The sequence below is a fragment of the Corvus hawaiiensis genome, chromosome 16 (genome assembly GCF_020740725.1).
Source record: "Corvus hawaiiensis isolate bCorHaw1 chromosome 16, bCorHaw1.pri.cur, whole genome shotgun sequence".
In the NCBI taxonomy this organism is placed as follows: Eukaryota; Metazoa; Chordata; class Aves; order Passeriformes; family Corvidae; genus Corvus; species Corvus hawaiiensis.
In genome coordinates, this window is record NC_063228.1 from 8,575,828 (window position 1) to 8,591,103 (window position 15,276).

The 15,276-nt window shown below is 43.6% G+C and overlaps 1 protein-coding gene across 4 annotated transcripts in view; it reads left to right on the forward strand.

Moving 5' to 3' along the window:
• Window positions 1-321: 321 nt before the first annotated feature.
• Window positions 322-15,276, forward strand: part of RBBP6 (RB binding protein 6, ubiquitin ligase) — a 29,058-nt gene continuing 14,103 nt past the window's right edge. For 2 of the 4 annotated variants that reach the window (XM_048320336.1, XM_048320338.1), the window contains exons 1-5: window positions 322-1,098; window positions 6,918-7,017; window positions 8,887-8,925; window positions 9,558-9,594; window positions 14,151-14,195. In XM_048320336.1, coding sequence (XP_048176293.1) covers window positions 933-1,098; window positions 6,918-7,017; window positions 8,887-8,925; window positions 9,558-9,594; window positions 14,151-14,195 — 387 coding nt within the window. In that variant the 5' untranslated portion in view covers window positions 322-932. The remainder of the gene's footprint in view (window positions 1,099-6,917; window positions 7,018-8,886; window positions 8,926-9,557; window positions 9,595-14,150; window positions 14,196-15,276) is intronic. The other 2 variants (XM_048320337.1, XM_048320339.1) reach the window with 1 other exon arrangement.

Genomic DNA, 15,276 nt, shown 5'->3' on the forward strand with positions numbered 1-15,276 from the left:
AAAATACGTATTTGTAGAGTGAAAGACTGTTCTTAGTTAAGTTTCAAAAAATGGGTTGAACGCAACACCAGTGCATAACGTGAAAGAGGGAGAGGTTTAACCATGACATTACTGCGCTATGAAATCCAGAGGACGGTGACTATTATAGTGTATCATGTCAATATTCACCTCAATCGTGTCCTTTCATTTCCGGCGGGTTCCTGAGGGGCGCACACGCGGGAACCACGCGCTCCGCTAGGGGGCGCCCGGGAGCAGGGGGAGGGCCCGCAGCGCCCACGTGACGCCGTGTCACGCGCGGCGCCGGGTCACGTGCGGCGTGGTGGACGCGGCTTCCTCTGCGCATGCTCCAGCGGCCCGTGCGCTGTCGGCCGGGAAACCCCTCGGCGCAGCGCTGAGGGCAGGGGCGGTCGCGGGAGCCGCCATCGGGGCCGCGCGGGGCCGAACCGAACCGAGCGGGACGGAGCCTGAATCCAGCGGGGACCGAGCCTGAAGCGAGCGGGACCGAGCCTGACGCGAGCGGGGCCGAGCCTGAAGCGAGCGGGGCGGCGCCGGGCCGAACAGGCCTGAGCCCGAACCTGAACCGAGAGGGGCCGGGCAGAGCCGAGCGGGACCGAGTCCTAGTCGCGCCCGAACCGAGCGAGGCCGAACCCGAGCCGAGCCCGGGCCGAGCGGGGCCGAGAGCAGGAGCCGGGCGGGCGCGCCGCGCTCGCTGAGGGCCGCGCGGTCGTTGCGGGGCGGGGGCCGCCGGCTCGCCACGATGGAGACCTGAGGCCTCCTCAGCCCCGAGCCCTGAGGCCGCGGCCCGGCCATGGCGCAGCGCCGCGGGCTCTGAGCGCCGCTCGCCGCCCCAGCGCCGCCGCCCCGGCCCCCGCGGGCCCTGCCCGACCCCCGCGGCCCCGCCGCGCCAGAGCGGGCGGTGCCCGCGCCCCGCCATGTCGTGCGTGCATTACAAGTTCTCCTCCAAGCTCAACTATGACACGGTCACCTTCGACGGGCTCCACATCTCCCTGAGCGACCTCAAGCGCCAGATCATGGGCCGGGAGAAGCTGAAGGCGGCCGACTGCGACCTGCAGATCACCAACGCGCAGACCAAAGAAGGTGCGTGGGGTTCAGGGGCAGTGGTGCTGCGGTGATGGAGCTGAGGCTGCTGTGGGCTCAGAGCTGTTTCTTTGTAGCTGTTGCTCTCACAACACCGTCCGAGCAGTTCTACGTGCGGAGCACGGGTTCGTGTGCGACGGTGCTACGAAAGTTTTGGTTTCCTGGAGTTGTAGGTGAAATGGGGGGGGAGGGGGAGGATGTCTCACCATAAAAAACCTGCCAGCTTTCTTTGAAATCTGGCAGAAATGTGAAGGTGATAGGAATATAACACATAGCTAATTTGAATGGGGGGAAAAAAAAGTGTGTTTGATGACTGAACTTTGTCTTCAACTTCTTTTTGTCCCGCTTCATTGGAAGGTACTTTGCAGCTTTTGTTACTCGCCTTTCATTGAAAGCAAGTGCCCATTGCAGTAATTACTTAGAAGCAACAATTTGTGTTAGTGTATCAGGGAGTTACAATTTCTGCAGACCTTTAAAGCCTTTTACACAATCAGCGTTCAGTCATCAAAATTACTCTTTGGAATTCCTGGTTAATATAAGTTTTCCAAACAAAAGACACGGTAATTTGGATACTGCTGAGCATCATATCATTCTTGTCTGATTTTTTTTTTCTTTTTGGCACTTAGTGTTTGCTGTATCAGGGCAGTCCTGAAGTTTTATGGCAGAACATTTACAGTGAATATATGTAAGAAATGTTCTTTGGGAAGTCATAAATTCTCTTAAATCTAATAAATAATGGTTGATTCTGAGGTGTGAGTATGGGCTTGTGTTACAATGATGCTTCAGTTTGGTAATCTGCCATCCTAATAAGTTTGAATATGATTAAAGACTTCGGAGTGTGACTTTTCAGAAATAAAAGGAATTGTGTTTTCATTCTTTCAACGTTAAAACTTTTTTTTTTGCTCCCTCTGGTTCTGTGTCTCAGTAGTTCTTTTCTTTAAAATGTGCACTGGTGGGGTTATTTTCTCTTTCAGTGTTAAGTCTTGAAGTTTAAAGAGAATGCTCTGTAACTTCAGCCCTGACCTTCGAAGGGGTTGGAGTTAAAGCATCTGTTTATCTACAGATATTTAAATTATTTCCAGGAGAGTGTGAAGAGACTTCACAGCACAGCATTAGGGGTCCTGGGGCTGCTGTTGTGTTGCGTGATAAACGTAGGTAGAGACACAGTTGAGAAGCCTTGGATTTTTCTAACAGTATTGAATAAAATTGTGGAAAGCTTTTGAACACTGAGTTTGATTCGCTTTGAGGGCTGTGCTGAGGAGAGTCCCTGCGCTGTGTCCGGAGTTGCTGGGGCATTTTGGGCTCCCTGAAGGAGCGGCTGACGTCACCCGGGCTGGTCGGGGCTGTGGGAAACAGAGCCTTGGCTGGGAAGGAGCTGTGCTGGAGCCCCGCTGTGGGCACCAGAACAACAACTGCTTTGAAATAGACCAAACACGTGTAGTTTGTTGTAGCAGGTGAACAGAAAGCAAAGTTGTTAGGAGAAAAAGATGCTCGTAAATGTCACCTCATAAAGCATCACTGCAGCATCCATCATACCAGATTTGCTGGGGTGTTACTTTGTTTTCATGTGTAACCAGAGCCCAGGGAAGGAAAAGTGTTTGCCTCGCTAGAAGCTGTTTAAAGTGGTGTTGCCTCAAGGTGAAGTTAAAAAAGGATTTTCCTGGGTCCTATGGGCAGGTTTTGTTGCACTTTAACCTCTGCAAAATGAGTATAAAATTATAAATATATAACTATGTAAAATACATAATTAAAAATTCTATATTAGTGACACAGATGGTTATTGAAGCTTTCCTAAGGGCAAAAATCCCCCTGCAATTTGCAGAGCATAGCTAGAGAATGCATTTCCAAAATTTATGTCTGTCAAATCTTTGGTTTATATGCACAAATGTGCATCTCAGTTTTTATTAATGAGATGTAGATACTTAAATTAACCTGCAGAAATTAAAAACTAGACTGGGATATTCTGCTGAAGTGGGATGCTAGGAATTCTTACATGTGGACATAAGTATTGGGTTTTTATAATTTTGTCTGTTCAGGAGTCCTGAGTAAATGTTAAAATGTTCTTGCGAAGAACAAAGTGAGGCATGAGTGGAGATGTGCTGTGTGTTCAGATCGTCCAAGATCATGGAAGCTTTTACAGTTCAGGAGCTGTTACTTTTCCTAATGGAAAGCTAGTAATAGGAAAACTGCTAGTATAAGCTAGAAGTACACAGGATTTTAAATATTGGTGGGAAAAAGGATATGGTGGACTGTGTAAGATTCTGGGAATGCAAAGTGATTGGGTGGGACCTGTTTTATATAGGGGGTCCCTCTTCCATGCCTGCTGTCAAAGCATGTTCTCTAAAGCCTGTGCTTGAGAATGGTGCTTTTAAACTTGCCTCCATTCCATTGGAGCTGGAATTTTTTACCTTTCTTCTGTAATAGGTGTTCCCAGAATATTGTGGAAGAGCTGCAAGCTCCAGAACTGAGGTTTCTTGAGCGTTCTTTCCTGCGCTGTGACATTCTGAAACAGAACACTTGAAAAATGTGCCATACTTACAGGGTAAAATACAAAGAAAGTAAACCCCAAACCGTGCCTCTGAACTGGTGTGGGATGGATGAGTGGTTTCAAGGCAGAATAGTGCTCGGGCACTTCAGCCCCACGCTGACACCACACCAGAGCCAAGAGGACCTTAACACATGGGGCAGGTAGTGTAATCCGATTAATGATTGGAAGTAGGGTGGATTTTATTGACTCATCCCTTCAGAGCAGTGCAGGGGCTCTTGTGAGGCACAGTGCTTCGTGGTGAGAGTGCAAATGGGGATTCCCTGGGCTGTTTAGCCTCCTGAGCCAGCTTGTTCCCGAAGTGATGATCTGCCTGTTGTAGATGAGATCAGGGATGCTTGTTCTGGGGGAGGCAGAAAATCCAACAGGAGTGGCCCGGTCTGTTACTCGGGAAGTTTCAAGGCTGCTTTCGTAGCCAGCTACAGCAATGGCTTGTCACAAAGTGAGCAAGTGCTGGTGATGAGAACAGAGTTAACAAATCCTGTCTAGGGAGAAAATGTGTTCTAGGGAATTCCCTGTGTTCTGGTGGGGACAGCCTGGCATGTTGGCTGGTATTCCAGCTCTTACCTGCACATCCTTCCCCAGCAGCCTAACAGCTGCTTAGCAAGACTTTTCCCTGCTCTGGCACACCTACACCTAGACTTGCCTTCCAAGGACTCCTGGTGAGTTCTGTACTTCACCTGGGTGAAGAACCTCTCAGAGTGCTCAGAGCTGCTTGGGCAGTGCTGTCAGATGCATGAAAGCAGGCCAGAAAATAATGTGGGAGCTTTTGTCAGTAACTTGATACATAAGCACAAGTTATTAAAACTAGCAGAAATTCTTATAATAGATGAATTTAAAACTGAGATTTTTAACTTGCTCATTCGATGTGAAGCAGCATAAAGTTGCCAGCAAATCTGAGCTCTTTGCACTTAGCTGTAAGAAGGTTGTGGACATTAATGCAGTCGTTGATGTCAGATTTCTAAGTCTGTGTGAGGCAGCAGTCAGGGTAGCTGATGTTAACTAGTTTGCCTCCATTCATGCCTTGAAATACTTCTTTCTCTGGACTCTTTCAAGCTACTATTTTCTTGTAGGATAAATAGCAGGTTTTAGGCTGCTGTGTCTCTTCTGCTCTTGCCTTTAATCCAGATCTTTCTTTGGTTTTGCCGGTATTTTGGGTTAGTTGTGTAGTTTTAATCACAGCTCAGATTGACAAAATCCAGTAGCCACTTCCTGGCCATGACTGGTGGTAAAACAAGTTTGTGCTATATGGGAGTGGGAATGAACAGTGTTGCTGCCTCCAGCTTTGAGCGTTTCTGTTGGAGCTCTGCTTGGATGAGTGTGAGCAATAGCTGTGTTGAGTTGGCCTCACTGCTCACCTTGAGGTATGGAGTCATGGCAAGACAGTGACAGGGCTGTGCAGGTCCTGGGAGTTGTGAATCTCTGCCAGGGGATGTTGCTGCCCATGAGGAGCAGGTTCCTATCGGGAGACACCAGTTTAATCTGAAAGCCTTTTTGTGAAGCTACTGTTGCTTATCCTGTATCTCTGAAATCACAGTCCAGTGATTTGTGATCCAGACCAGAAAGAAAGAACACTTTTGTTTGACTCTGTTCCACAAGTAGAAACAGCTGCTTTGGGCTTCTGGAACTGCAGCTGGCACCATCTTCCAGGTGTTTGTCTCAGCCTCAGCACTGCTTGAACTCCTCCTCCATCAGAAAGTCCCAGAGCAGCCTCTTTTGACAGGTGGCTGTGTGAGGAGCAGAGCTCTAAGGCTTGTGTCAGGATGTGACTTCCGTAAGAGCTGCTGTTTCCATCATTGCTAGTCCTTTCACCCACAGTTTTCAACTACTCTGCAGTCCAGCGGAATCTCACTGTTTGGTTCCCTGGGGGGAACATAAGGAATTAGTTTCAGCTAAATGATTTCTCAGTTTTCTGAAGAAATGTTCTGTTAGTTCGAAATAGAAGTAAAATTTTAATTTCATGGTTGAAGTGATGTCTTCTGCTAGGTATGTTTTGGTCTAAGGGAGGTTCCTGCCTGTGGGAATAATATACTGAAAAATGGGGCATAAATTGTGAGATGCTCCTATTTTGTGCGTGATCACTGTGCAAACTCATCCTGACAGAGCTTGACTAGATACACAACTCTGGGTTTCAGACCAGGTTCTGATTCAGTCTGCAAAGGTAAGGGATTGGAATAACTAGCACTGCAGGCACATCACAGGGAAGGACTGCTCATGGTGCTTTACAATATTTAGTCCTATCCAGCCTGTGTAAGTTCCATATAAAAACCATTCTTATGGAGAGATCTTTGCATTTTAAGCCTACTCAAAGTGTGTCTGAGAGTTGGATTTTTGTTTAGGCCTTATGTAAAAGGTCAGGAGGCTTTTCTTCTCTTTAGACAACCAGCACAGTACAGGCCAAGGCAGAGCAGGTATAGCTCCAGGCACATGCTTGTTTTCCAAAGTCTTTTCAAGGCTGCCTTCAGAAGTCATTTTGTGTGAGTCTCTCTTCTCTACAGAAAGTGAATGGAAAGAACTTGTATCCCTTTGGTTAATTCAGACTGGATGGTGAGCTTAAGGGGGGAGGCACCACTTTAGTTTGAGCCACTTCTGTCCTACTTGTGAAAGCAAGCTCAGACCCCCCCCAAGTTTCTGTGCTCCAAATTCCAGTGCTGCCAGTTTCAGTTGCATTTCTCTGTCAGGCCCTGAGCAGCTGCCCAGTGTGGTTGGGGATGGTGCAGCTCCAAGCACAGAGCTGGTGCCTCTGCTGTTCTGCCAGGCCTGAGCAGGGCAGCAGAGGGGAGTCAGGTGTACTTAACACACTGAAAACACTGGTGCGGAGTTTTCCTGCTTTAACTGGTGCTTGGTTTGTTCAGGACAAGCAGTCACAGACTTTAGAATCTGTTTTATGCAGGTGAGGCTTGGCTGTCATTTGTTTTTGTCCAGAGATCTCTTGGTTTCGTAGCCAGACAGAAGCAAAACCAGCTTAAAACAGATCAGGGAAGAACCTGATGCCTTATCAGACTCTGCTTTAGTGTCACTTGAAACCATTTTGCTCTTGACATTCAAACTAACTTTAAAAACTGGAAACGATTTTGCTGCTTGTGTTTGATTATCAAACCTGAAGATTTCTTGACAGGTGCTGTTGGTGTGTCGAGAGTGTGAAAGCCTGATGTTACATATAAAATTTTGCTTTTAGATCTCCAAAGGGATTCTCAAAAGTGCTTTGTAATTGCATATTAAATACATTCTTACAAATTGACTAACACTTTTTCTGTATTGATGTTGTTTCCAGAATACACTGATGATAGTGCCCTGATTCCCAAGAACTCATCGGTGATTGTGAGGAGAATCCCTATTGGAGGAGTTAAAGCTACCAGCAAAACATACGTTATGTAAGTACTCCAAACATTCTCTTCTTTGGGAGGGGGTCAGTGTGCCCACCTGGTTACTGACAGCGTTGCAGAGGCACTCGGGTTGTAGCTTGCTTGTTAAAGCTGCTGCTGGTGTTTGTTGTCATGGGGTGGATTTCAATGTGTCTGTCCTAAAGGAGACTTAAGATTTTGGTGTTCAGACACCAGCAATGGTAACTTCTGAGATGATTCTATTGAGTTTGTTTTGGGGTTTATTTTTCTGAGATTCGAGTGCAGATCCTGTTTCCTCTACATGGGGAGATTCCTTATTGTATGTGCCTGCCTTTTTAACAAAGACAGGTACGCATTGTAGTGTAAGCTTAGCATTTGTTCCCATCTCAGAAGAGTTTGATTCTGGGAGTATTGCCTGCATTTGGGGGAGGTCGGGCAGGATATGACAGGTATTTTTCTGCCTCAGATCCTGGGGAGTTGTATAGCAGTTCTAGAGGAAAGACCAGGGGTTGGTTGCCAGCTGGTGAACCATGCAGACAAGAAGTTTCATTCCTAAGTGATTCCTGTGCATTTTCTAAAGACGGTATCTATTTGAGGCAAAAGAACCATACCCTAAAGGGTACTGGCTTTTGTGCTAGTACCATGAAGGAATAGTTAATCCTGCCCAAACTCAAATCTCAGAAGCAGTGTAGCACATTGCCAAAGGTACTGGTTACCTTTCTGAGTGTGTCTGTACCCAAGATGGGATCTGTGCTCCAAGTTTTAATTCTGTATTTCTAAAGTTTACACCTGATTCTCTGTATTCAATATTGATTAAAATCACAGACACTCAAATGCAATCCTGACTACAGGATTTTGCTGCATTGATGTTTTCATACAGTCCAGATTGATAACAGCTACATCAGCTCTGTTGGAATGGGCATGTTTCCTTAAAGCCATGCCTCTTCACAACCAGCAGGAGATACTATTAGCTTGTGGTTTTGCCATGTCTTTCTAATGTTAGTTCTCAATAAAGTACCCTGAGGAGTTACAGTGTGTCTTGAACAAACAATACGGCAATGTCCTGGTACCCATGAACCATTTGCAAGCAAAAGACCTCGAATGGATGTGGCTCTGCATGTATCCTTGGGATATGTTACTGCAGGAGTTGGTGCAGTGCTTCCAGGCTCTCCTTTGGGATTCTGCACCCACAGCATTGTGCCTGTAAACACAGCCTTGCTTTGAGGGTTCATTTCAGTGTGTGCTGACTGCTGTCCTGTCAGTGCACCTCTCCTGGTGTTGTAAAGCCCTCCAAAGAATCAAAGCTGGCATCAAAGATTCCATCAGTGGTGTGGGTGGATCAGGAAAGAACAGCACTGCTGTGGTAGACTTGAAAATTCACCAGGCAGATGAGCTTTCCGTTCCTCACCTGGAAACACCACAGAAACCACTGATAGGCTGGTTAATGTTTGGGGATGGAGAATGTCTGCTGGAATGGTGGAGAGGCCTTCAGAAAGGCATTACTCACCCTAAAGTAAATGGCTGAAGCAACTGTTTTTGATTACTGTGTGGTAATCAAAAGTATTTCCATGTACTTCCTCACCTTCAGGAGGTATAATTGGGAGCCTGGGGAGTTTAGCCATGGCAGGAAGCTGAGCCTCTCCATTGGCATGTGAATTCCCCAGCAGGCTTTGCATTGCTTCTGCTCATGGGACTCTTTGGATGATGCGTGGATTGTTTGTTAACTCTCTCAGTGGCTGCATGTGTGGTTCATGATGAGGAGCATGCAGGTCCAGACCAACGAGTATGTGGAATCTCAGCAAGTTTTCAAATGTGATACATATTTCCTAAAATATTGTAACATATTCAAGATTATCTTATAGCAAATTCTGGCAATTAAGACCTTTTTTTTTGTCACAGGACTCCTAAATCGCACAAAATCCTAGAAACTACTTTCAGGTGACATTTCTACTACTATTTTTAGTCAATATAGCATATGTAACATGTTTAATATTTTGGCACTTTGATGGCTAAATATAGTAGATCTCTGAACACAGTGCTTGGGCTTCCACAAAGAAACACTGTTCTAGAGACTGTGCTGCTGACACTGTTATGTTGCCCCTTTGTCACGTGACTGTGCTTTTCACTTGAGCAAACTTGCACTTGTAGATTATCACTGTTCTTTCATAGGAACAGAAGCCCTGTATCTGGTACCTGTGTGTGATACCAGGGATGTACGTGTTGGCCAAAGCTGCCCCATGCTTCGATGATTGATTATTTAAGAACACAGAACTCTAGTACAGACTTCATGGGTTTGATACTTAGAGAGCAGACAAAATATATGAGGACCTCCTCTTGCACTGTTGTGTTCTAGATCTGTAAGTCTTGAGTAATTTGTCACAATGTACAAATGTGATTTGGGGGGATTTTTTAGTTGCACTGAATGTACCAAGAGAGAACAGTTTATGTTACAAATATCCACATGCACTAGAGTATTGGAGCATAATGTTGTGATGTTCAGATTCTGGAATCTTTGTGTCGGGTACAAGTGATTTGTTTTAAATTCTGATCACCTTTATTTCTTCTTCTAGAAGTCGAAGTGAGCCAGTGAGTGGAACATCAAAAGCAGTATGTAAAAACACAATCTCACACTTTTTTTCCTACACACTGCACTTAATTCTAAACAATGCAGCCTTTTATTAACTTGCCAAACGTTAACTTAATATATTTTACAGTAAAACCTAGTGTATGTTGTAAATACATTGTATTTGATTCAGCATAGTAAAAACTGGGTAATGCCATCATTTGCAGAGTTCTAATGTGAATATTGGTATTTGTGCCTAGTAATGCATTGTATTTCATATTGAATATGCCAGAATCTCTCCTGTATGACTCTGTGTTGTACAGATAATGTATGATCGTTTCCAGATCCTGTAGGCTCGAGGTTTGCACACTGAACATGGTACCATGTTCTACATCTGTCTGTCTATAGCTAGTGATATGTATGTTTGTATAGGTTGTTGTGTGCTTTTTGTTTCTTGCAATAAAAACTGTTTGGAGTGTATTTTTTGCCATTTTCACATTGTATCACTTAGCTTTTGTTTTTAAATACCTTTTTTTTGCCTAATGGTTTTTGAAAATGTTATCAAAAACCACTGAGAAATCATTATTGTGAAACTTGGTGCTGTTCCTTACTTTTGACTTGGGGGTTCAAACAAATACCAAGCCCAGCATATCCCAGATGTTTTCAGGACAGTTCTGTGCAGCTAAATGATTCCTTCTTCTGTCCTTAAATATTTGGGTATTTGTTCCTAAAACTGTATAATTGGAGTGATATTGTTTGGGCCCCCCTGAGTACAGAAATGTCTTTAATAGCCTGACGTGAATTTCAATATCGCTGCTACACAGAGTGGTATTCTAAAGTCCTGCATTTGATCTCCCCTCTTTATCTGGTGAAGCAGTTTAGTTCAACAGTCTGCAAATGACAATATGAAACACAAATTTTGGCACCAAGTTAGAGCCTGGGGCATTCGTGGGGTGAAATCCCTGTCACTTTTCTTAACATCTGCCTGCAGCACGTTTTTGGATCTGGGTGACTCCAGGATTGGCTGCTGCTGTAATTCCCAAAGGTTAAGCCTTTCTTTAGTATACCACCACTTGGAATTCACATTTGGAAAAGGGGCAGCATTTTCCTTCAGGTTTGCAAACACTGTTGTTCCGCTGCTAACATATAATCCCACACAGAAATCCGTGCCTGGTGATGGGCTAGATCTTGGTGTGCCACTTGGGTCAGTACTGTGTGCAACTATGCTTTTCCAATAGTCCTTAGAGTATCAAAGTACTATTTGGTGGGGTTTATTTTTCATCTTTATTTTAAGTATAACTGCTTCTCCTTCACTAGACTGGTGTGAGGCATTACACTAACCCTGGATCATTGGTTCTGATCACTTGATCAGCTATTAGGGTAATTTAATCTAGAAATTCCTGAACTCTGGGGCTGTGTTCTGGGAAGAATACAGCCTCTGGTTCCCATGGAAACAATTAACCTCAAATTGATAACTTGCTCTGTGTAGGTCTAAAACCACTAAATGTAACATCCATAATTCTATTGCTGATTGATTGAAATTCCTTTTGGAGATTAATGCCTCTCATTGTGAGTTGGAGTTAGCTGAACTGGCCCAGTGACCCTAGCAGTTAATGTAATGCATTTATGTAAACCACGTTTATAGTATTTGATCTAATTCAGATGGGTTTTTATTTCTTGAAAACAGTTCTTTTTCTTTTTGTTTACTAGCATGTGTATAAACACAAACCACATGTTCATAAATAAAGTTAACATTCTTTTAGCCTCGTGTGTTCCCTGGCATGTCTGTATTACATTGCTCAGTAGCATCTTACCATAAGCTAATGTAGATGTGTCAAAAAAGGAAAAATCCCAGAGTGGGAGGGAAGACTTAGGGTGAGTAAGAACTAACAGCAGGGAAGGAAAAGCAAAGCAGAGCCATTCCCTGGTGTGCTCTGACTGTCCCTGGTCTGGGAGGGTGGAAGCCTTGCATCCCTCTGTACAGGCCCTCTCTCACTGGAAAAGCCCTGCAGCCTCAGCAGCTTCTGGGGCTGGAGACACAAATAGTTTGTTCTTAAAGCTAACTCAGGTCTTGGTGTGGGGGGATTGTTTGCCTTTTTTTTTTTTTTAGTAATACACATATTTTTGCATGTATTTCAGAACAGAAGCTGGGTCTTGATGTAGTTGGAGTAAATCTCATCAATTATTGATGGAGAGTAAAGCTGCAAAGTTAAAGTCATTAAGATTTCTTTTTTTAAAGGATACACAAAAGTGTCTTCTTTTTAGTATTTCTTCATTGTCATACTCTTCTGCCAGCTGTCATTCCACCCTTGGCACAGCCAAAGCCAGGGCATGGGGCCTTTCTGCTTTAGGGTTAGTGTCTCAGTACCTTCCAGGCTCCTCGGAGGCTGCGGAAGGGCCGAGCTGTCCTTGTTGGTTTAGCACCATCAGGTGCAACTGGGAGCTTCCCTGGCTGAACTCGTAGTGTAGCCAGGCTGTGGGGTTTGGGGAAAGCCCTGTAATTTCAGTGTAGCACTCCAGCAGTGAGATCAGCTTTTTCCTCTTCTTTTCTGTCCCCTTGCCCACTTGGCTTCATGTTAGTTTCTGTTCAGTCTGCTGCATGACATGAGAGTTAAAACATTGGCTGTTGAGTTTAGGGTTTGGGGGTTACTTTCTCTGGGTTGTTTTTTGGGGGGTTTTTACAATAATTTTGCACTGTTATCTTAGGTTTGCCTACAAGTTCATGGAGATCTTGTTTCTACTTGACTGTTTTGAGGGACTGCCGGGAAATACTTCAATATAAAATTTAAAAGGAAAAAAAAAATAGGCAGAACTATAGGATCATTGAAAAATGGCCATAGGCAAATGCACTGAAGAGTACATTAATTATCTGTTTGCTGCTTTTGATAACTGTTCAATATCACCTCTTTTAAGAAATTAGACTATTGCCTGCAGGTTGTATAATAGCAGCTTCCTAAAAAAATAGAGGAAAGAATTAATAGTTTATTAACTGTTGTGTTTTAGTTCCTGGTCAGTACTAGACCATTTAGCGCTAGAGGTTTCCTAATTTCTTGTTTGTTTCTGAAAAAACCCACAAAATTATAGCTGTGCCTGCCCTGACAGAACACTGGCCTGCTTTTTCACATGTAAAAGAGTGGCATATGGAGCATGAAGCTTCAAAATGCTTGTGCAGACCTCCTTTTGAACAGAACTAGGTACAAAGCATTCTGGAAAGAAGGAGAGGTGAATCTTGTGGTAAGACTTGCAGAGGAATGAAGGTCTTTTTGTCTAGATCTCTGTGTTCCTCTCCAAAGACATATTTTCAAGAGCTCTGTAGTCAGTAATACAGGAATGCTCTGTGTGCTTTCATGAAAACACAGAAGAGAAACAACTTCCTGGTGTGAGGAATCATCTTTTGCATGGAGATACTTTTTCCAGAGTCTGCTAAAACTGTTCTCTCGAATTCTCCACTACATTAGGTAGTAAAGAACAACACCTTTTTTTAAGGAAAGGTTTTAATCTCTTTGCTGACCTGTTTCATGACTTCTTGGAGAGCTGTTCAGTTCAAATTGTGAATTTTTATTCTACATTTTTGAGCAATTTAGAGGTAATAAGCAGTGATTCAGGTGTCTTTCTGGTATTGTTGTGCTAGCTCAAGTCCTGCTCATGGCGGGATATAATTCAATGTACTGCAGAAGCAACTAGATCGAGTTAACCTCTTTACTTGTGGTAAAACTGCTCTTCAGCACTAGTTCTCTGGCTTTTAGCCTGAGGACTTCATTCCTGAGAGCTGTTCCATAGGCAGCTGGGAGGAGAAGAACGGAGACAAAAGTTCCAGGCTTGTGCTCTGAATGCATGTTTTTATCATCAGGAGTATGCTTTGTACTTTCCTTTGTTCATTTAGCACTGGGCTGCTGTTAAAGATCAGGTTTGGTCTAATTGCAAGGAATAATCTAAATTCTCACACTTTCCAAACTGATTTGGTGGTAGGGCCTGTGGTCTTATACAAGAAATCTGTTTTCATAATTTTTATAGTCTACTTCGTCATTATAAACACCTTTATGTAAATGATTTAAGCAGTTGTTTTTTTTCCAGACAAAGTGGCAGATTGTGGCTGCTGTTCTCGATTGGCTTTTATTTGGGTACTGACAGGAGGGGCAGGGTGTGTGTTTCAGGGCTGCTGGGCCTGGCCTTCATTCTGACAGGCAAATGTGGGTTCACAAAATCATCACTGTGTGCATTTAGAAATGATGAGACATTCACTGATTCATTTACAAACTACACTAATACTAAGTTACCTGGAGTGATACTTCTTCCTCAATTAAGCTTAAATAGTTTTTAAAGTCCTTTTTAACTGAAAAATGACGGCTTCCTTACCCTTTTGAAAAAGTAGATCTCCAGTGGGGTTGGTTATTTTAATTTTTTCTCATAAGTATGTAGATACTCTTAAGCCATCATGGATTTGGACTTTGTTTGAATAAATACAAATTACACTGGGTTGGGATTGCATCTGGTTGACACTCAGGGGGATATAGTGCAGACATTCAGACTATAGTAGTGGTTAACTATTGCTGTGTTCTGACTGTAGAACTTGAATATGTGTTTAATTTTTTGTGAACAGATTGATGACTCTTCTGCATCTATTTCTCTGGCCCAGCTTACTAAGGTATATATATATTCTTGTCAAATACTTTAAAAAGTGTTTGCTTCCTATTTTTAAATTGATACTGTGATCTATAGGTGGATAACTGTTGTAATTGGAAAACCCCCTTTAATTTTTATTAATTTAAAGTATTTATTTCAACTTTAAAATGTGTGTATATTTTGATACTATCCTGTAAAGAGTAGTTCCCAGTTTGGGAAGATAGAAGGGGAGTACCTTATCAGCCTCAGCATAATGTTGCAGTATTACTCATCCTCAAGACACAAAGAAGAAGCTCTTCAGAAGCTGTTTTACCGTTTTTCATACGTTTCATTAATTTTGCGTTGGAAACTAACCCAGTTTGTACAGAAGAATTTAATTGGCTGTAAGTTACGGACATTCCAGGGGGGTGTGACCAGCCACAAGAGAAGCGGTTCTGTACCATGGACAATTGCATGGCTATTTTGAATCCCTAGTCATAGTTACAGACCCATTCTCTGAATGCTGCACAATTCCATAAATTGTGGGATCTATACAGTGGACAACCCGATCTAATTTGTTTGAACGCAGACTGTGTAAATTGCGTAAATGTACCTCATTGTTTATAGGAATATACCAATGTGTATGTGTGGCATCTGAGCAGCTGTGACCTTCTGAAACTGTTGTAATGCCATGTTTTGCTCGGGAACTGCTTGCATTTTTGCTCACCAATGTGTAATTTGTCTGGGAAAGCACTAGTGACTGCACTGTGTGGACAGGCAAGTGCTCAATCACCAGTCCCTAAAGCTACAGGCAGTAGAGTAGGCAGGGCCTGAGGCAGAGCAGCTAGTTCTTTGTCCTCAAAATAAAGGCTGGAGTTTGTTCATTTCTAATAAAAAGAAATCTCTTCCCACTGGTAACTTTTTCCCTCTTCACTACAGAAATTAAACTGTGTACATTTGGCCAAAAAAACCCCAAAAACATTGTATATATAAATATCTCTAGTTTGGAAGGTAGCCACCAAAAGATTTGGTCCCCATTAGTGCTGTCCCTAAATGTGTCCTCGGGTCTGTAACCTCATGTGAAGTTTTACTCTAAAATGTGCAAAGCTGTCCGAGGGGTGGGG